The sequence below is a fragment of the Leptodactylus fuscus genome, chromosome 11, assembly GCF_031893055.1.
Source record: "Leptodactylus fuscus isolate aLepFus1 chromosome 11, aLepFus1.hap2, whole genome shotgun sequence".
Classification (NCBI taxonomy): domain Eukaryota; kingdom Metazoa; phylum Chordata; class Amphibia; order Anura; family Leptodactylidae; genus Leptodactylus; species Leptodactylus fuscus.
Window position 1 is genome coordinate 58,024,068 of NC_134275.1, and position 22,789 is coordinate 58,046,856.

A 22,789-nucleotide genomic window follows, 5' to 3' on the forward strand; every position below is an offset into this window, starting at 1 on the left:
TACATTCACTCGTATACATATTACACCCCTGTATACAGTGTGTCCACATAGGTACAGTATGTTTGTAATAGCTACATGTATATGATAAATGGTAAATGATAATATGTTCACTTACTCATATACATATATTGCACCTCTGTATACAGTGTATCCGCATAGGTACAGTATATTTGTTATAGGTACATCTATATGATATACTTTATATAAAAAACAAAAAACTTGAGAGTCTTCAGTTGATGATACCTTTTTTAATGGCTAACTCATAATGATGACAATATATAACGTTTCGAAGCTCTTTGGCTTCTTTTTCAGATACCGTGTTTCCCCGATAGTAAGACACCCCCGATAGTAAGACGTAGCGGGGGTTTTAGGGAGGTCAGCTAATGTAAGACATACCCCGAAAGTAAGACATAGTGGGACTTTCGGGGTAAAAAGAATGTAAGACACTGTCTTACTTTCGGGGGGGTGTTACTGTGTTACTGTATCGGGAAAACACGGGGCTCCGCTGTGCTGTGAGAGCCGGGGGGAACTCCCCGGAGAGGGAGGGGGCGTTCCCCCCGGCTCTCACAGCACAGTGCTGTGAAGAAGGACTTTGCCGGCGGCCGCTTAACCCCCCGCGTGCCAGCCGCTTCTATTCATTTCAATGGCACGCTTCCATTGAAATGAATGGAAGCGCTCAGCACGCGAGGAGTTAAAGGGATTCTTCCATTAAAAGAAGTTCTTTCCACTGACCACGTCGGAATAGCCTTTAAAGGCTATTCGTCTCCTACCTGTTGCCGTAGCCAGCGCCGCCGTCTTCCTCAGCTGCGTCCGCCCTGTCTATGTCCCCGTCGGGCCTCATGGCTGACGCATGCACAGTCGGCTCTGGCTGCGAGAGCCTGTTAGAGCCGACTGCGCATGCGTCATCCATGAGGCCCGACGGGGACATAGATGGGGCGGACGCAGCTGAGGAAGAAGGCGGCGCTGGCTACGGCAACAGGTAGGAGATGAATAGCCTTTTTTAAGGCTACTCCGACGTGGTCAGTGGAAAGAACTTCTTTTAATGGTAGAATCCCGTTAAGCGGCGGCCACCGGCAAAGTCTGCCTGCCGCTTCCATACATTGCAATAGGAGCGTGCTATTCAAATAGTATTCGTGCATCTCTAACTTCAATTGTAAGAAGTTACAATTGAAGTTAGAGATGAACGAATACTATTTGAATAGCGCGCTCCCATTGCAATGTATGGAAGCGGCACGCAGACTTTGCCGGCGGCCGCCGCTTAACTCCTCGTGTGCCGCCGCTTAAATCCATATGATTGATGATGATGATGATGGGGGGGGGGGGAGGGTGGTTGGTTTTCCCAATATTAGACATACCCCGAAAGTAAGACATAGTGGGACTTTTGGGGATAAAAAGAATGTAAGACACTGTCTTACTTTCGGGGAAACACAGTATAACTAAGAACAATTTCTGAAGGCTGCATATTTATGTACAACAGGACACATAGGGATAGGATTTCAGGAGGGAGGGGATGAGGAGAAGAGGCTTATTAGTATATACATGTAAACAATTCACAGTTCCCAGGTTCTTTATGGCTGTCTTAGTTCTTGAGGCAGGGTTACCATCCAAGAACAGTTAAAAACCAAATCACCAGGGCCACCAGAATACCAAGATCGGATTTATTAAAATACAATACAAAACAGGAAAACAATCGGGTGCCCCTGGTCGTCACATATAAGCCACACCTGGAGATGCTGAGAGGAATCGCATGCAAATTACATCCAGTACTGCAAAAAGACGACCGTCTAAAATCCATATTTCCAGACCCCCCTCTCCTGTGCTACAGACAACCACCAAACCTCAGGAATATGGTTATTAGCAGCTCACTGTCACCTCCAACTAACACAGGAACATTTCCATGCGGACATAAAAGGTGCAAAACCTGTCCGCACATACTGACCACTGACAGGATAGAGATACCAAACTCTAACAGGGAATATAAAATCCCAGGTACGTTCACCTGTAACACACCTAATGTAGTGTATTTAATAATATGCACCAAATGTTCCACTGTAAATCTGTATGTTGGAGAGACCGGCCAGAGGCTCAGAATAAGAATGAACGCACATCGACATTCAATTAGAGAACAAAGACTGGACCTTCCCGTGCCAAAACATTTCTGCAGTGAAGATCATAATATTACCAGTGACATGAAAATTTTTATTTTAAGAGGGAACTTTAAATCAAGGAAACACAGACAAATTCATGAATACAAGTACATGACCCTATTTAACACTCTGGAGAATGGAATGAATGTGTTGTTGTGTTGAATGGGTTCATGTCATGCTATAGAAATCACTGAACTAAGACAGCCATAAAGATAAGAACCTGGGAACTGTGAATTGTTTACATGTATATACTAATAAGCCTCTTCTCCTCATCCCCCTCCCTCCTGAAATCCTATCCCTATGTGTCCGATTGTACATAAATATGGAGCCTTCAGAAATTGTTCTTAGTTATATCTGAAGAAGAAGCCAAAGAGCTTCGAAACGTTATATTCTGTCATCATTATGAGTTAGCCATTAAAAATGGTATCACCTACTGAATACTCTCAAGTTTTTAGTTTTTTATATTTCATACCCACTGGCTAACACAGTACAAAAACAAACATTCTCTTCTATATACATTATATACACTCATGCATATATTACACATCTGTATTTATACAGAGGTACAGTATATTCTCATAGGCAGATCTATATGATATACATTATATACACTCATATTCATATATCACACCCCTATGTACAGTGTATCCACATAAGTACGGTATGTTTGTTATAGGTACATCTATATCATATACATTATATACACCTACTCATATACATATATTACACCTCTGTATTTAGTGTATATACAGAGGTACACCATATTGTCATAGGCACAGCAGTATGATATACAGTGCATTATATACACTCGTATACATACATTATATTACACTCCTGTGCACAGTGTATCCACAGAGGTGCAGTATGTTTGTTATAGGTACATCTATATCATATACATTACATACTCACTCCTATACATATATTACACCTCTGTATTTAGTGTATATACAGACGTACACCATATTGTCATAGGCAACAGCAGTATGATATATAGTACATTATATACACTCGCATACATATTACACCCCTGTGTACAGTGCATCCACATAAGTACAGTATATTTGTTTTTAGGTAGATGTATATGATATGCATTATGTACACTCACATACATATGTGCAATGTGTTTCTATACACTCTGTTTACTCATACGGTCAATACGTTCTATATTTTTCATCTTATTTAATCTCCTACCAGAAAGAAGATGTCACCACAGAAGAACCAGAGATAAATAAAGAAGACATACTGGAAAATGAGGAGCCGCTTCTCCTGAACCAGCGGGATAAGACCATAACAAACATTGAGGTTTATACCTATTCCAGGTAAGAAAATGGACAGAACCCTGATATAATGGGGTCAGAGAACAGCAGAGGCAGCTCCAGTAATAGAAAGACGCTGGAAACCGTCAGCAAGGGAGGCAGATTGTTTCAGCAGGGCTGTGGAGTCATAGGTCATAGCACCAACTGCAACTCCCATATTTACTACTACTCTGACTCTGTAATAAATGGCTACAGCCTGATCAGACAGACACAAGAAAGCCCCCCCCCTAATTCACTAATAAATTCACTAGTGATTTATTTCATGCAAATGTGCAGAAAAGTATGCCTGTAATTATATAATACTGATAATGGTAAAATATGATTTTAAATAAATAATAATTTTATATTGACAAATCTGAGTTGGTAATTTTTTACCCTCCCAAAACTGACCTTTGACCTCACAGTTTTACCTATATCTTATAAGGTATACAGGCATTTCTTAGAAAGCAAATCAATCTGTACACAGACTGAACAAGCAAGGAATGCCAGGAAATTTCAGCTCTATGGCTTGCAAAATAGTGAGCGCAGCTGTAGAGTATAATACAGGATGTAACTCAGGATCAGTACAGGATAAGTAATGTAATGTATGTACACAGTGACTGCACCTGCAGAATAGTGAGCGCAGCTCTGGAGTATAATACAGGATGTAACTCAGGATCAGTACAGGATAAGTAATGTAATGTATGTACACAGTGACTGCACCAGCAGAATAGTGAGCACAACTCTGGAGTATAATACAGGATGTAACTCAGGATCAGTACAGGATAAGTAATGTAATGTATGTACACAGTGACTGCACCAGCAGAATAGTGAGCGCAGCTCTGGAGTATAATACAGGATGTAACTCAGGATCAGTACAGGATAAGCAATGTAATGTATGTACACAGTGACTGCACCAGCAGAATAGTGAGCACAACTCTGGAGTATAATACAGGATGTAACTCAGGATCAGTACAGGATAAGCAATGTAATGTATGTACACAGTGACTGCACCAGCAGAATAGTGAGCGCAGCTCTGGAGTATAATACAGGATGTAACTCAGGATCAGTACAGGATAAGTATTGTAATGTATGTACACAGTGACTGCACCAGCAGAATAGTGAGCGCAGCTCTGGAATATAATACAGGATGTAACTCAGGATCAGTACAGGATAAGTATTGTAATGTATGTACACAGTGACTGTACCAGTAGAATAGTGAGCGCAGCTCTGGAGTATAATACAGGATATAACTCAGGATCAGTACAGGATAAGCAATGTAATGTATGTACACAGTGACTGTACCAGTAGAATAGTGAGCGCAGCTCTGGAGTATAATACAGGATGTAAATCAGGATCAGTACAGGATAAGTAATGTAATGTATGTACACAGTGATTGTACCAGTAGAATAGTGAGCGCAGCTCTGGAGTATAATACAGGATGTAACTCAGGATCAGTACAGGATAAGTAATGTAATGTATGTACACAGTGACTGCACCAGCAGAATAGTGAGTGCAGCTCTGGAGTATAATACAGGATGTAACTCAGGATCAGTACAGGATAAGTAATGTAATGTACACAGTGACTGTACCAGCAGAATAGTGAGCGCAGCTCTGGAGTATAATACAGGATATAACTCAGGATCAGTACAGGATAAGTAATGTAATGTATGTACACAGTGACTGTACCAGCAGAATAGTGAGCGCAGCTCTGGAGTATAATACAGGATATAACTCAGGATCAGTACAGGATAAGTGATGTAATGTATGTACACAGTGACTGTACCAGCAGAATAGTGAGTGCAGCTCCGGAATATAATACAGGATGTAACTCAGGATCAGTACATGAAATGTAATGTAATGTATGTACACAGTGACTGTACCAGCAGAATAGTGAGCGCAGCACTATGTGATAAGTAATTTAGTATATATACAGTGATCCATCCTCTTGTGTACTCTCATATACTATATCCTGGTGATCTCCGTTACCTTGGGCTATATTCCTTCTATAGTCAGTATATGACGGTTCTTTTTCCCCTCTCATTGCTCTATATAACACACCTTCTGTCTCTGTTCTCCACAAGTGACGGCATCCTGTAAACTTCACATTACAAGGCGTGTATATTTATTAGCGCAGTGAAACAGGGGGAAATCGTTACGGCCGTTGTTTACTCTCTGTAATATTCTCTCCGAGCTGCGGGGCTGGAGAGTCCTTGAGGAAATTTGCTCATAAATATTATGACCGCTCCACATAAAGCAGGCAGCCCAGGTACCTGCAGAGAAGGCGGCGGACCTCCTGAAACAAACACCGAATTTGTTTTTTTATGTAAACTATCAATCTCCTGTGAGGTGTAATGTGTCACTGGAGAAAGTGAGGTGAGGAAGAAGATGAGGAGGAAGAAGAACTGCTGAGCGGTGTCTGGAGCCCGGGCATCTTATAGGTGGTAGTAACTTCTATGGCATCAGATGTATCCAGGGATGTGTAATGCAGACAGCCAGACTGGAGGATGGCGGCACAATGTCCGGGCAGCAGTGTAATCCATTAGATCCTATATAAAAAATGCATTTGCGCAAATTTCTTATGGCATTCACTATGTGGTTCAAATGACATGTTACCTGTATCTTGTGGGTCAGTACAATCATGGCGATACCAAATTTATATACAGTGTTGGCCAAAAGTATTGGCATCCTTGCAATTTTGTCAGATAATACTCATTTTCTTCCAGAAAATGATTGCAATCACAAATTCTTTGGTATTATTATCTTCATTTAATTTGTCTTCAATGGAAAACCACAAAAAGAATTGTCAAAAAGCCAAATTGGATATAATTCCACAGCAAACATAAAAAAGGGGGTGGGCAAAAGTATTGGCACTGTTTTAAAAATCATGTGATGCTTCTCTAATTTGTGTAATTAACAGCACCTGTTACTTACCTGAGGCACCTAACGGGTGGTGGCAATAACTAAATCACACTTGCAGCCAGTTGAAATGGATTAAAGTTGACTCAACCTCTGTCCTGTGTCCTTGTATGTACCACATTGAGCATGGAGAAAAGAAAGAAGACCAAAGAACTGTCTGAGGACTTGAAAAGCAAAATTGTGAGGAAGCATGAGCAATCTCAAGGCTACAAGTCCATCTCCAAAGACCTGAATGTTCCTGTGTCTACCGTGCGCAGTGTCATCAAGAAGTGTAAAGCCCATGGCACTGTGGCTAACCTCCCTAGAGGTGGACGGAAAAGTAAAATTGACGAGAGATTTCAACGCAAGATTGTGCGGATGGTGGATAAAGAACCTCGACTAACATCCAAACAAGTTCAAGCTGCCCTGCAGTCTGAGGGTACAACAGTGTCACCCCGTACTATCCGTCAGCGTCTGAATGAAAAGGGACTGTATGGTAGGAGACCCAGGAAGACCCCACTTCTTACCCAGAGACATAAAAAAGCCAGGCTGGAGTTTGCCAAAACTTACCGGAGAAAGCCAAAAATGTTTTGGAAGAATGTTCTCTGGTCAGATGAGACAAAAGTAGGAAAAGGCATCAACATAGAGTTTACAGGAAAAAAAAGAGGCCTTCAAAGAAAAGAACACGGTCCCTACAGTCAGACATGGAGGAGGTTCCCTGATGTTTTGGGGTTGCTTTGCTGCCTCTGGCACTGGACTGCTTGACCGTGTGCATGGCATTATGAAGTCTGAAGACTACCAACACATTGTGCAGCATAATGTAGGGCCCAGTGTGAGAAAGCTGGGTCTCCCTCAGAGGTCATGGGTCTTCCAGCAGGACAATGACCCAAAACACACTTCAGGTCAGCACTAGAAAATGGTTTGAGAGAAAGCACTGGAGACTTGTAAAGTGGCCGGCAATGAGTCCAGACCTGAATCCCATAGAACACCTGTGGGGGAGGAGAGATCTCTTGATGGCAGATTGGAGAAGGCCCCCTTCACATCTCAGGGGGGACCTGGAGCAGTTTGCCAAAGAAGAATGGTCTAAGATTCCAGCAGAGCCTTGTAAGAAACTCATTGCTGGTTACCGGAAGCGGTTGTGCACAGTTATTGTGTCTAAAGGTTGTGCTACCAAGTATTAGGCTGAGGGGGCCAATACTTTTGTCCGACCCATTTTTGGAGTTTTGTGTAAAATGATCAATGATTTGACTTTTTTTTCATTCTCTTTTGTGTTTTTTCATTGCAAGCAAAATAAATGAAGATATTACCAAAGAGTTTGTACTTGCAATCATTTTCTGGAAGAACAGGAGTATTATCTGACAGAATTGCAGGGGGGGCAATACTTTTGGCCAACACTGTAGTGTTTGTAATGTTTTGATGCCTTTAAAAAAAATTAAAAACATTGTAGAATAGAAAAATACATTTGTGTCTCCATGTTCTGACCCTGTAAGTTTTTCATATTTATGTGCATGGAGCTGGATATGGCGCCTTTTTATGCAGGACAAGATGTAGTAGTTGGGGAGTGGAAACAGCTTTGCTCTTACCCAAATAATAGGAGCAGGGCGACAATACCCGGCGTCACTGCTATCCAATGGATGGGGCTGTAGGTCGGCTCCTATTGCGCTAGGGTCACACTAATGTCGCTACTCTGTTGTTCAGGTGTGTCGACAATGGAGACTTGGCTGCATATGTGAATTTAGCTTTACTGGAAAAAGAACAGAGCAGTTTCCACTCCCCGTCCACTGCAGCAGCTTCTGACATATGGAGGATATCAGAACAGCTGATCTGTGGGGGGTCCATGTGTGGTACCCCCACAGATCAGATACTGGTGACCTATCCTGTGGATAGCTCAGAAGCGTAGCTCTAGGGGGTGCAGAGGTTGTAGATTCTATTGGGCCCTTTAACCTGAGAGGAACCCCAATGGTCCCTCTGCCACATTTCTGTATGGCACATAGTGTTTTAAGCACCCCATTACCGATGTTGCACTCGGCCCAGAATCTTCACGTTATGCCTATCACTATCCCAGAGCTGCTTTCTATGCACATTTGGTGAGGATTATAAGGAGTGGTATTACTAATGCCAATTGTCATAACCCCATCACCTGCAGAGGGCGCACCTTAAATATAACAAGGTGCACTGTTTGTCGGTCCATGCGCCTGCAGGGAGATCTAGACCATTTTAAAGCTGGCGTAAATTTCCAACATTTACGCCAGATTTCTGGTGTAACAGATAATAACTGACGGGGTTGATGACCCCACCACTGCACGCCCTGAACATGCCCTCTTTTTCGGGAAAGTAGCAAGAGAGGTTGCAAGAAAACAAGTCACAATATCTTTGTGCATAATAAATCAGCTCCGGTATGTTTAGGATCCGGTCCTTACAAGTGAGTTAAGGCCCCTCGTAGCAAAGAAGTGCTGCGGGAAAACCTGTGGCAACAATGCATTTTGGGTTTTTTTTCGTATGACTTTTCTTTTTTCCTTTTTTCTTAATGTAGATTGTGAGCCCCACATAGAGATCACAATGTTCATTTTTTTCCCCTATCAGTATGTCTTTTTTTTTGGAATATGGGATGGAGATCCATGCAAACACGGGGAGAACATACAAACTCCTTGCAGATGTTTTTTTGCCCGTGGCGGGATTTGAACACCAGGAGCCAGCGCTGCAGTGTACTGAGCCACCGTGTGGCCCCTTCATATCACTTTTCATGGACAGTGCACAGAGGTTTCCTTTATGGACTTTCTGCTTCCATTATACCTATAAGGAAACCATCATGATAGTTTTGGAAATCACATCGTGCCTGCTGCCCACATTTCTCCACAAGGTATGAATGGGAATCACTAGAATACTCTCCACCCGGAAGTGACTGTAAAAGATCACGTTTTTAACCTAATGTGCTGTTCTAGTTTGATAGACATCATATAATTCTGCAGCGGTGGGATTATATTCTGGATTATTGGACTGTGATTAAAGTCTTTTGGACTTTTCTATCCACATAGCGTAGACCTCCTGGGATTACATTCTGGATTATTGGATTGCCACATAAGCGTTATGAGTGATTCCAGTTTCATAGACTTTTCTGGTCACACGTATTAGACCTCCTGTAGTCCGGCACCAGTAGGATTATATACTGGATTATCGGCCAGTCACACAAGATCACATCATCTTATCCTTCTGCTTCTATAAAAGATTCTTTATTAGTGTTTTGTGTCAGGTCCCAATAATGAAAATCACTAACAAGGCTTTTCAGACTGAAGACGCCCTCCCCGTCCCCCCAAACAATCCCCCCCGCCCCCTCCGATCGCCCCATCTCCTCCCCCCGTGACTCTTCTTTATAAGGTCATTTTTTTCTTTATTTTCTGTCGCACATCACCGGTTATTACACACGAAAAGTGATTGTCCAGCGAGGCAGAAAGCGAAGCTCCAGCGTCTTTCTGAGCGTGTTCAGCACAAAATGTGCACGGAGCGTGATATCAGCCGGGAATCATCATTAACCCGACAGCATTAACCTAAATACAAACCCTCATCTGCATCAACTCCCTTCATCCCCGTGATGATGGCGACACCCTGCAGGAGGCGCTCACTCTGTCACCACCACTGCTCCTTCTAAACGGTCTGGTGTCCTGTTGTTGTTGTCAAGGATTGCCAAAGTGAATAAGCACGGCCGTCACCCCCCGGGCACCATGTGTTCTCTGCAGCCGCTTCTGTCCTTACCTGGTGTGGGTGGTAAACATCAGACTGACAACAGATTGTTTATAGATCAGGTGACTGGTCTGTATATCTACGGATATATCATACATACCAATCGCATAATGTATAACTCCTCCAGCAGAATAGTGAGTGCAGCTCTGGAGTATAATACAGGATGTAACTCAGGATCATTACAGGATAAGTAATGTAATGTATGTACACAGTGACTGTACCAGCAGAATAGTGAGTGCAGCTCTGGAGTATAATACAGGATGTAACTCAGGATCAGTACAGGATAAGTAATGTATGTACACAGTGACTGTACCAGCAGAATAGTGAGCGCAGCTCTGGAGTATAATACAGGATGTAACTCAGGATCAGTACAGGATAAGTAATGTAATGTATGTACACAGTGACTGCATCAGCAGAATAGTGAGCGCAGCTCTGGAGTATAATACAGGATGTAACTCAGGATCAGTACAGGATAAGTAATGTAATGTATGTACACAGTGACTGTACCAGCAGAATAGTGAGTGCAGCTCTGGAGTATAATACAGGATGTAACTCAGAATCAGTACAGGATAAGTAATGTAATGTATGTACACAGTGACTGTACCAGCAGAATAGTGAGCGCAGCTCTGGAGTATAATACAGGGTGTAACTCAGGATTAGTACAGGATAAGTAATGTAATGTATGTACACAGTGACTGTACCAGCAGAATAGTGAGTGCAGCTCTGGAGTATAATACAGGATGTAACTCAGGTTCAGTACAGGATAAGTAATGTAATGTATGTACACAGTGACTGTACCAGCAGAATAGTGAGCGCTGCTCTGGAATATAATACAGGATGTAACTCAGGATCAATACAGGATAAGTAATGTAATGTATGTACACAGTGACTGCACCAGCAGAATAGTGAGTGCAGCTCTGGAATATAATACAGGATGTAACTCAGGATCAATACAGGATAAGTAATGTAATGTATGTACACAGTGACTGTACCAGCAGAATAGTGAGCGTAGCTCTGGAGTATAATACAGGATGTAACTCAGGATCAGTACAGGATAAGTAATGTAATGTATGTACACAGTGAGTGTACCAGCAGAATAGTGAGTGCAGCTCTGGGGTATAATATAGGATGTAATTCAGGTTCAGTACAGGGTAAGTAATGTAATGTATGTACACAGTGACTGTACCAGCAGAATAGTGAGTGCAGCTCTGGAGTATAATACAGGATATAACTCAGGATCAGTACAGGTTAAGTAATGTAATGTATGTACACAGTGACTGTACCAGCAGAATAGTGAGCGCAGCTCTGGTGTATAATACAGGATGTAACTCAGGATCAGTACAGGATAAGTAATGTAATGTATGTACACAGTGACTGCACCAGCAGAATAGTGAGTGCAGCTCTGGAGTATAATACAGAATGTAACTCAGGATCAGTACAGGATAAGTAATGTAATGTAGTACACAGTGACTGCACCAGCAGAATAGTGAGTGCAGCTCTGGAGTATAATACAGGATGTAATTCAGGATCAGTACAGGATAAGTAATGTATGTACACAGTGACTGTACCAGCACAATAGTGAGCGCAGCTCTGGAGTATAATACAGGATGTAACTCAGAATCAGTACAGAATTATTGATTTTATGGTGTACAGTGGATGTTTGCTTTACTTCATATTCAGTTCTGGTCAGGAATCTCTAGTACGAAGCAACTGACTACTTCCTATGACAGTTGCAGTATTAGATGCTAAGTAGTGTATATATATTCATTTACATTTGTCCTTTATTACATTTTGTCTTTTTTTTCATTCTCTTTAGAAATGAAGATTCAGTGAATGTTCAGGAGGTTGGGGCACTTGGTGTAAATCCAGACCTTTTAACCACTGAGTCCAAAGATTCAGACTTCCCCTCTGAAGCCTCCACTCAGAACATCAGCTCCGCTGAGCAGCCAAACATTGCAGCAGAGTCTCAGGACCCAGTGCAGTCAGAGAGCACAGCCACGGCTGACTGTGAGGAGTCTGCAGAAAGTGACCAAGTACCAGCCGATGTCAGTGACACAGAACATTCCCCACCTGCTGTGAATCAAACAGAGCCCCAGAAAACCATCACATACTCTGATATTGTCAGAGAAGGAAGGAGATTCAATATCGATCTGGTCTCAAAGGTCAGTCTGTACAATGTGGATTTATATACTACTGCAATTGTGAATAGTCAATTCACCAATACACATTTTATGTATAGAAACTGATTCCAAAAAGTAAGCTAGAAAATATTATGAATACAAAAAGTGTCTTCACCACTTCACCAATTTGCCTGAACTTTAACCTGAGTTACATCCTTTATTATACTTCAGAGCTGCACTCACTATTCTCCTGGTACAGTCACTGTGTACATACATTACTTATCCTGTACTGATCCTGAGTTACATCCTGTATTATACCCCAGAGCTGTGCTCACTGTTCTCCGGGTACAGTCACTGTGCACATACATTACATTACTTATCCTGTACTGATCCTGAGTTACATCCTGTATTATACTCCAGAGCTGCACTCACTATTCTGCTGGTACAGTCACTGTGTACATACATTACATTACTTATCCTGTACTGATCCTGAGTTACATCCTGTATTATACTCCAGAGCTGCACTCACTATTCTGCTGGTACAGTCACTGTGTACATACATTACATTACTTATCCTGTACTGATCCTGAGTTACATCCTGTATTATACTCCACAGCTGTACTCACTATTCTGCTGGTGCAGTCACTGTGTACATACATTACATTACTTATCCTGTACTGATCCTGAGTTACATCCTGTATTATACTCCAGAGCTGCGCTCACTATTCTTCGGGTACAGTCACTGTGTACATACATTACATTACTTATCCTGTACTGATCCTGAGTTATATCCTGTATTATACTCCAGAGCTGCACTCACTATTCTGCTGGTGCAGTCACTGTGTACATACATTACTTATCCTTTTACTGATCCTGGGTTACATCCTGTATTATACTCCAGAGCTGCGCTCACTATTCTGCTGGTGCAGTCACTGTGTACATACATTACATTACTTATCCTGTACTGATCCTGAGTTACATCCTGTATTATATTCCAGAGCAGCGCTCACTATTCTGCTGGTACAGTCACTGTGTACATACATTACATTACTTATCCTGTACTGAACCTGAGTTACATCCTGTATTATACTCCAGAGCTGCACTCACTATTCTGCTGGTGCAGTCACTGTGTACATACATTACATTACTTATCCTGTACTGATCCTGAGGTACATCCTGTATTATACTCCAGAGCTGCACTCACTATTCTGCTGGTGCAGTCACTGTGTACATACATTACTTATCCTGTACTGATCCTGAGTTACATCCTGTATTATACTCCAGAGCTGCGCTCACTATTCTGCTTGTGCAGTCACTGTGTACATACATTACATTACTTATCCTGTACTGATCCTGAGTTACATCCTGTATTATACTCCAGAGCTGCACTCACTATTCTGCTGGTGCAGTCACTGTGTACATACATTACATTACTTATCCTGTACTGATCCTGAGTTACATCCTGTATTATACTCCAGAGCTGCACTCATTATTACGTTTTGGGGTCCTTATAACAGATTATATGCTGGGGTCGCTTTCTTTATCCCAGTCGTCCAGCTGCCACCGCCATGTTGTTGGCGATGTATCCTCCATACATGTGACCGAGTTTCCAGATGATTCTGTCACCATAGACTTGTTATCTCCTCCATTACATCTAATATTTACCTTCCTGCGGTCGCCTTCGGTTACAGCCCGCCGATCTCATCCACGTAATTAGCCTTTATGGTTTATTTTCCTATAAATCCGTTTTTTCCCGTAGAATAATTAGACCTTGTAAAGGAGATGAATATTAATGATCCCGGCCGCACGTTTCATCTGGTAATATAGATGTGAACTGAGGAGAAATGTCGTCTTCGGAGCGAGAGGATCGGCGGCCTCCACGATTCATCACCCTGATCAGTCTCTCTGTCTTGCTGCAAATCAAAGACATAATTGAGTTCCTGAGGATGGATTAGGCGGAGGAATCATTTACTGCGGGCACATTTAGCAGAATGGCAGGACTCGGAGGGCTTGGTGAAGGGGCGAGTGCTCTGCTGCATGTAGGGGAACTAGAGGACCCAGAAATCCCTGACAAGCCCATACCTAACACACTGTCTACTATCTACTATCATAATACTACCACTCCCTGCGTGCCCTGACACCTGAGGCCTGTATAAGTTTCTTTGCACACAATGAAGTATCCGTCTTGGCCACTGACCGGCGCTAGATCATGCGCTATACCCCAGAGACCAAATGCCACATCACACCTGAATGGTGCCAATCTGACACCTGCACCACCTTGAGCTCCCAGCATCAAAATCAGACATTGCAGCAACAAATCTATTCATTTCTCTACGCCCCTTTTTTTTTTTTTTTTTGCATTAAAGTCTTGCAAATTTTTGCACAAATCCATTATTGCACAAAAATGTGCAACATTTTGCTTTTCTGAGCAACGCAAGAGGGCCAGGAAGTTGAGATCAGAGGGAGATTCGGGGGGATCGGTCCAGTGTGTGATGCTACTTTTATTCTGAGCCCCGCTGTCACCCCTTTAAAGAGTTAGAGAACATGGCTGAGTCTCATGTCTCCTCCCAGGAAGTGACATCACGGATGCTGATCATTAAAATGATTGAGCCTGAGCTGCGGCATGGTCATGTGACCTACAGATGTGATGTCACTTCCTGAAATTAAAATTATTTTCTAATCCTGCACGACCCCTTTACCCTGAGCAGGGTGTGATACACTCTATATAGCAAACTGCACAGCTGTCACTTACTGTACATACTATAGATGTGCATACTTCAGAGCAGCGCTCACTTGAAGACAGAGTGCAGCTCTGGAATATATATAGTATAACATACAGGACATTTCTGATTATCTGGGATTACTGAATATTCTAGATTATTGGACATGGCATACTTTCTTCATGATTACTGTGTATGTAGCGCTGACATATTCCGCCATGTAGTACATATCCGCCGCTTTGTCTCCTCACAGTTCCTCTATTCCCGTGGACTGTTAATTGATCTACTCATAAAATCCAATGTCAGCCGCTACACAGAGTTTAAGAACGTCACCCGAATCCTCACCTACCACGATGGCCGGATTGAGCAGGTGGGTTATTGGGGGCAGTGGGAGTCTGGTCACCGGTGGGGGGAAGACTTGTGGTAATGAGATAAAGTAAGCAGAATGTTCTGTCCTTCGGCAGGTGCCGTGTTCTCGCGCTGACGTCTTCTCCAGCAAACAGTTATCCATGATCGAGAAGAGGACGCTGATGAAATTCCTGACCTTCTGTGCGGATTATGAGCAGCATCCAGAAGAATATCAAGGTGGCAACTACTGTCTAGAGTTATCTGTCTGCACGTGTAACAGCCGACATCAGGACAACCAGAAGCATCTATCTATCTATCACATATCTATCTATCTATCTCCTATCTATCTATCTATCTATCTATCTATCTATCTATCTATCTATCTATCTATCTATCTATCTATCTATTTATCTATCTATCTATCTGCCTATCTATTTATCTATCTATCTATCTATCTATCTATCTATCTATTTATCTATCTATCTATCTATCTGCCTATCTATTTATCTATCTATCTATCTATCTATCTACCTATCTATTTATCTATCTATCTATCTCCTATCTATCTATCTATCTATCTATCTATCTATCTATCTATCTCCTATCTATCTATCTATCTATCTATCTATCTATCTATCTCCTATCTATCTATCACATATCTATCTATCTCATGTCTATCTATCTATCTATCTATCTATCTATCTATCTATCTATCAAGACTTGTTATAAAACTTTTCTGGGACAATACCCTATAGTTTATACACCCGATACTCCAACTTATCCATTTGTTTCTCTGCTCAACCTCCCTTTTTCTAAAATGACTTTCACTCATAAAATCTCTGCTGTATCTGTCTGGAGACAAATTAAAGATCACATTACTGAGATTACTTGTGTCTATACAAGACTATGGAGAGGGAGGAGTGAGCAGGAGATAAGAGAGGCAGGCATAGATGGGTCCGGTGGCTAAATCAAAGCTTTCTGGCACAACCAATGCACTTTATTCATATATATATATATATATATATATATATATATATACACAACTGGACTCCTGAGCGATTATGTCTATGATCCGTGAAGGCGTAAACCATGCTGTCCTCACTTCTCCATTTTCATAGTCAGGACCTTTCATTGAAAGTTCTGACTTGGCTGTGAAAAGCCCGACAGAATCAGCGCAGATGTGTGAATATAGCCTTACTGTCTGTCGTGTATGGAAACCATTCTCCACCTATTAGCTCAGGGAGGACTACAAGCTCCAGCCAGCAGAGGGGAAACACGTAGTGTACTGTTCATTTATGTAGACGTTGCTGAATGTTTAGGTCAGAAAATATGCCAGATGCGCATTCTTGGTGGGACGATTGGGGTGAGATGATTGGGGTGTGATGATTGGGGTGGGATTCTTGGGGTGGGATTCTTGGGGTGACATGATTGGGGTGTGATGTTTGCAGGGGTACAAAGGATATAAATAATAGTTTGTATCACTCTGTGGTTGTAGTAAGGTGCGCTGTTGTTTCCTGTTACAGATCACCAGGATGGCACGTTTTCGGAGTTCCTCCAGTCGAAGCGCTTGTCTCCCAGTCTCCAGCATTTCGTCCTCTGCTCCATCGCAATGGTGACAAAATCCACCAACACTGTAGACGGGCTGAAAGCGACACAACATTTCCTGCGCTGTCTCGGCCGCTACGGCAATACCCCTTTCCTGTTTCACATGTACGGCCTGGGAGAGATCCCTCAGTGTTTCTGCAGGTGAGTCCAAAAGACTAGCAAAACTTATGGCTGCCTCAACTCTAGTACTAACCAAAGCTGCAGCAGCAGAGTCACGTCTGACCGTTGCATCCAATGCTCTTAAAACAAGCAGTGTAATAGTAAGATGTGCAGACTCGGTACTGTTCACAGCTGGGGGGTTTCTACAACGTGTTCAATCTAGAAGATTCTGTAAACTACATTGTAGTAAATGAAGCATTGTAGCAGAATAGTGAATGCAGCTCTGGAGGTGATTGGAGTAACATAAATATAGTGATATATTTACAAAGTTGCTGAGGATTTTCTGTACATTTTACTTCAGTGTCGTTTCCTCTTCTATGATGGGTTTGAGATGTATTTTCGGTGCGCCGTCAGCAGGTGTAATAACCGTGCACAACGGCAGGTGCTCTGGTAATACCCGCTCCAGGTTAATGGGAAATATTTCTCCTTCGCTCTGCTGCTCCGGCATGGGAAAGTCTGTGTGAGCCGCTGATGGATGGACGGGAAGTGTCAGAGATTAATGCGGGAACAGCGGCGTCTTCTGTACAGCCGAGTCAGAGGGGTGAAATTCCTTCTCGGTGACGTCCTGAGGTGGACGGACCAAAACATTGGAGTATCTGTGTGGTGTCCTGGGAATCAGAAGCGGTCAGTTAACTCCAGATACGCTGCACACACAGTACAGTAGAATCGCCGTTCAGGGGTACAGAAAAACTGGATAGAAATCTGTGACAAAGTGCATGCCGGAGGTAACGCCACGTGGAGCAGAACACACTATCAGTTCCAGAATCTGGATTTTGTTTTAAAGGGATTGTCTAGGATTAATAAATATATATCTGCTTTCTTCCAAACCAGCGCCACACTTGTCCACAGGTTGTATGTGGTACTGCAACTCCTCTGCATTTCTGTTGAGTTCCGATCAAGCTTTGCATAGACACTGAGCAAGAAGGGGATATGGCAGATTTCAGCTCTGAAGCTTGCAGAATTGGGAACTATGGTAAAGTATAAAAGTAACCCCTTTAGGCAGACTCAGGATATGTTCACCAGAATTCTCACGCAGATTTTGGGGTTTATTCTACACTGTTTGTCTGCCCCACATAGTATACAGTAAGGATCAGTGATGCTACAAAGTTAAAGCGGTTTTCTAGGACTTGCCTACTGATGCCCGATCCTTAGGATAGGTCAATACTATGTGATCGGCTGGTTATAAAGGCCACATCATTTGGGTGAGCACTGCAACCTTGTCACTGAATACCAAGCACAGTGCCATATACACTCACCGGCCACTTTATTAGGTACACCTGTCCAACTGCTCGTTAACACTTAATTTCCAATCAGCCAATCACATGGTGGCAACTCAGTGCATTTAGGCATGTAGACATGGTCAAGACAATCTCCTGCAGTTCAAACCGAGCATCAGTATGGGGAAGAAAGGTGATTTGAGTGCCTTTGAACGTGGCATGGTTGTTGGTGCCAGAAGGGCTGGTCTGAGTATTTCAGAAACTGCTGATCTACTGCGATTTTCACGCACAACCATCTCTAGGGTTTACAGAGAATGGTCCGAAAAAGAAAAAACCTCCAGTGAGCGGCAGTTCTGTGGGCGGAAATGCGTTGTTGATGCCAGAGGTCAGAGGAGAATGGCCAGACTGGTTCGAGCTGATAGAAAGGCAAGAGTGACTCAAATAGCCACCCGTTACAACCAAGGTAGCCAGAAGAGCATCTCTGAACGCACAGTACGTCGAACTTTGAGGCAGATGGGCTACAGCAGCAGAAGACCACACCGGGTGCCACTCCTTTCAGCTAAGAACAGGAAACTGAGGCTACAATTTGCACAAGCTCATCGAAATTGGACAATTGAAGATTGGAAAAACGTTGCCTGGTCTGATGAGTCTCGATTTCTGCTGCGACATTCGGATGGTAGGGTCAGAATTTGGCGTCAACAACATGAAAGCATGGATCCATCCTGCCTTGTATCAACGGTTCAGGCTGGTGGTGGTGGTGTCATGGTGTGGGGAATATTTTCTTGGCACTCTTTGGGCCCCTTGGTACCAATTGAGCATCGTTGCAACGCCAAAGCCTACCTGAGTATTGTTGCTGACCATGTCCATCCCTTTATGACCACAATGTACCCAACATCTGATGGCTACTTTCAGCAGGATAATGCGCCATGTCATAAAGCTGGAATCATCTCAGACTGGTTTCTTGAACATGACAATGAGTTCACTGTACTCCAATGGCCTCCACAGTCACCAGATCTCAATCCAATAGAGCATCTTTGGGATGTGGTGGAACGGGAGATTCGCATCATGGATGTGCAGCCGACAAATCTGCGGCAACTGTGTGATGCCATCATGTCAATATGGACCAAAATCTCTGAGGAATGCTTCCAGCACCTTGTTGTATCTATGCCACGAAGAATTGAGGCAGTTCTGAAGGCAAAAGGGGGTCCAACCCGTTACTAGCATGGTGTACCTAATAAAGTGGCCGGTGAGTGTATATCGTAGTGGTCGTGCTTGGTTTTGCAGCTCAGCCCCCTTCACTTGAATGTGACTAAGGTGAAGCTGTCCCGTGTAACCTATGAATGTGGCGTCATCGGCACAGGATAGAGACCGCAGCACATGTGAGCCTCACGTCCACTTTAAACAGCTGGTGTTGGGTGTTAGACCCCCACCAATCATATATTGATGACCTATCCTAAGGATATCTCTTTAAGATTTGCATAATAGGGGAAAAAATAGTGGATTCTGCACCAAATTCACAGCCTGTAGCCATATACAAATGAGTCCCTCAGATAGGGGATAATCTTTGTGCAACTCAGTAGCAGAATTGTGATTTCTGCTGCGGATTCTACTATAAATATATAAAAGATCTGTCATGTGAACACTGCCGTATACACAAGGTCGTGTTAGGTTTACATTCATTTATTGGTTTTAGTACTGATCTTGCGATAAATCAACTCTAGTCACCCCTAGAGCTGCACACAGAATTCTCCCTCTTTCTTATTATCTTCTTGGCCTTACACTTGCTTTCCTTCCTCCTCACAGCATAGCAGAGCTCACACGGTGCAGTGTAGTTTGCTACGTTGCATTCTGACAGATGTGGTGTCATACTTAGTACAGATCTAAAATTTGCAGTAGCTTCTGGGATGTCTTGCAGCTTTTGAACTAACTACAGTCACCACCAAAGCTGCACCCGACGATGATCAGTGGAAGATTGAAGCAGACTGCCATATGCAGATCTCACCCATGAGGCCGCTGCGGTTTATGGGCCGTTGTCTGGCCATTGAGCGGAGGCCTTGGCGTCCGTCTCTGTCCTCTTCGTTCTCGCAGGTTATTTCTCCGTTTTATCTCCCGTCTGATTAAAAGTCGAATCCGTCCATCACCGGGAGGTGAAAATTGTAAATAGCACGCGGGGCGGACTGCTGCTCCCAGCATTAAACCCATCCCCCCCCGGCTCTGATTTCACCGCAGAATTATATTTTGAAGTTGCAGATGTGACACTTGCGAGCGTTTTATCACCACGCGGTAATGAAGAATATTTCCGGCCGATTGTTTAGTATGTATAGTAAAGTGGTGAGCGCGGCGTCCATACATCATCCCTCACTGCCGTTATCTGCAGCTTATCAGAATAAGGTGTCGTTTTGCGGGTGATTTCTAGCCGCCATCCCACATTCCATTTTAATGTAAACCTCTTAAGCGATTCTGGCGGCCGGTTACTCCGCGTGTTCTCATCAAGGCTACTGTTATATATGGCGCGCATACATATTTATGGGAATGATCCAAAGACATTTGGAAGTCACATCCTTCCTCTGATCGGCGGCTAGGCTGCATAAACCCACACCACAAATGTCACTTTATCGGAAATGCCGCCGCAACCTTTACACTCCGCGCCATTTAGATGGACATGAAGGAAATGCTTCTCACTCTCTGGGACACAGGTGGAGCAGACCTGGGTGGATGGGATTAGATCGCAGGAAAAATGGTCTCCGCGTCAGTCAGTAGTCTGAGAAAGAGACGGGCGAGGGGAAGGAAAGAGACAGACAGGCAATGGGACGGAGAAAGAGACAGACAGGCAAGGGGAAGGAGAAAGAGATGGGCAAGAGGATGGAGAGAGAAAGAGATGGACGAGGGGATGGAAAGAGAAAGAGACAGATGGAGTGGAACAAGAGAGAAAGAGACGGAGGAGAATGAGAGTGAAAGAGACAGGCGAGGGGAAGGAGAGAGAAAGAGACAGATGGAGTGGAAGAAGAGAGAAAGAGACAGGCTAAAGAGAAGGAAAGAAACAAAGAGACAGACAGAGGAGGAAGAGACAGACAGAGGAGGAAGAGACAGACAGAGGAGGAGAGAGAAGAGACGGAGAGAGAAGGAGAAGAAGATGGGCTGAGGGGAAGGAGAGAAACTGAGAGAAATGAGAGCACGACCAAGGAAAAAGAGAGAAGGCTAGAGAAAGAGACCGATGGAAAACAAAAAGAGAAAGAGACACCCTAAGAAGAAAAAGAGAGAAATTGACAGACTGAGAAAAGAAAAAAGGGAGCAAGTAAGAGAGAGACAGTGTGAGAAGAAAAAGAAAGTGAGGAAGAGACAGCCAGAGGAAAAAGAGATAGAATGAAAGAGAGACTTAGAGAGTAAATAGAGACAAAGACCAAGACGTCAAAGAGAGAGAAAAAAAAACCAAGAATTAAAAGAGAGAATGAGAAAGCAGGAGACTGAGAAGAGAGGAAGACAAACCAAGAAGAGGAAGAGAGCGCTCATCTTGTGACGTGGCGGCCATGCGTGGTGCTGTGAGAACCTTTGGATCTTGTGGCCGCCATATTGATAGACAAAATGAAGAATTATAAAGCAGGGCCGGAATAGGAGCTGCTACAACTTTCCATCCTCAGAATCTCTGCTGCTGTCTCTGAACGGAAACTTGTTTATCTGCGGGAATCTCGAGGCGATTGTAGAAAACTTAAAGATGAGAAATATTTCAGCCTCTGGAGGTAACAGCAGCGCTTCCATTCATTGTCAGCCAGCAGAGATCTAGATCTGTAAGCCGTATATTAAAACGGAGGGGGACAGAGATACCTGGGGGTGCGCCTGATTTGGACATGCTCAGTATGACGCCACTGGATCTCCAGACTGCCCCCATGTGGTTGCTTCATCTCCTTCTGTTACATATTGGCATGTCTGTATAACGACAGGTGGGTACAGTTCCTATGTTCTTCCGGATTACAGGGCGGCACAAGTCTGGTAGACCTGAGTTTGTTTCCTCGCTGGAGGATGCGCCAGGGATAACAGCGGGAGGGACGATCTATCATTGTGAAGCCTGCTCTGCCGTGATGGATGGATAGATAGAGAAAGTAACTCAATAATCTTCATTTTCTTTGCAGGTTATTCACAGATCATTGAGCATTATCGTTAATAAAGCGCCTGTGCCCTTGGTGCTGGCGCTGCAGGAAAAGTCATTGTAATCATACAGTAACCCGCCTACACCGCGACCAGCTCTGCATGTACTTACAGGGATGTATCTTCTGCTTGTATCACCTCTGGGGGTCGCAGGCGCCGCAAACCTCGCACATTCTGGTGCAGATTCTTTGGGTGATCTTATTCTATTATTATTTTTCTACTGTGCTTATAAAGTGTGCAATCAGAGGGGCCCGGCGTCCGACCCAAAAACACGGCAACACCCACTGGTTCAGTTTGAGAAAGGTGAAATGAATTCTCCCAGAATTCCCAGCTTGTTCAATGTCTGCACAGAATTTGTTCTGGAGATCTGTATTATAACAAAGCTTTATACATTCATCG

At 43.4% G+C, this 22,789-nt stretch overlaps 1 protein-coding gene across 1 annotated transcript in view; it reads left to right on the top strand.

The window, feature by feature from the left end:
* The window catches only part of CHM (CHM Rab escort protein), a 76,746-nt gene that overhangs the window by 11,260 nt on the left and 42,697 nt on the right, over positions 1 to 22,789 (top strand). The window contains exons 4-8 of the mRNA XM_075259262.1: positions 3,342 to 3,466; positions 11,895 to 12,240; positions 15,172 to 15,288; positions 15,383 to 15,503; positions 16,790 to 17,012. Of these exons, the coding sequence (XP_075115363.1) occupies positions 3,342 to 3,466; positions 11,895 to 12,240; positions 15,172 to 15,288; positions 15,383 to 15,503; positions 16,790 to 17,012 (932 nt within the window). The remainder of the gene's footprint in view (positions 1 to 3,341; positions 3,467 to 11,894; positions 12,241 to 15,171; positions 15,289 to 15,382; positions 15,504 to 16,789; positions 17,013 to 22,789) is intronic.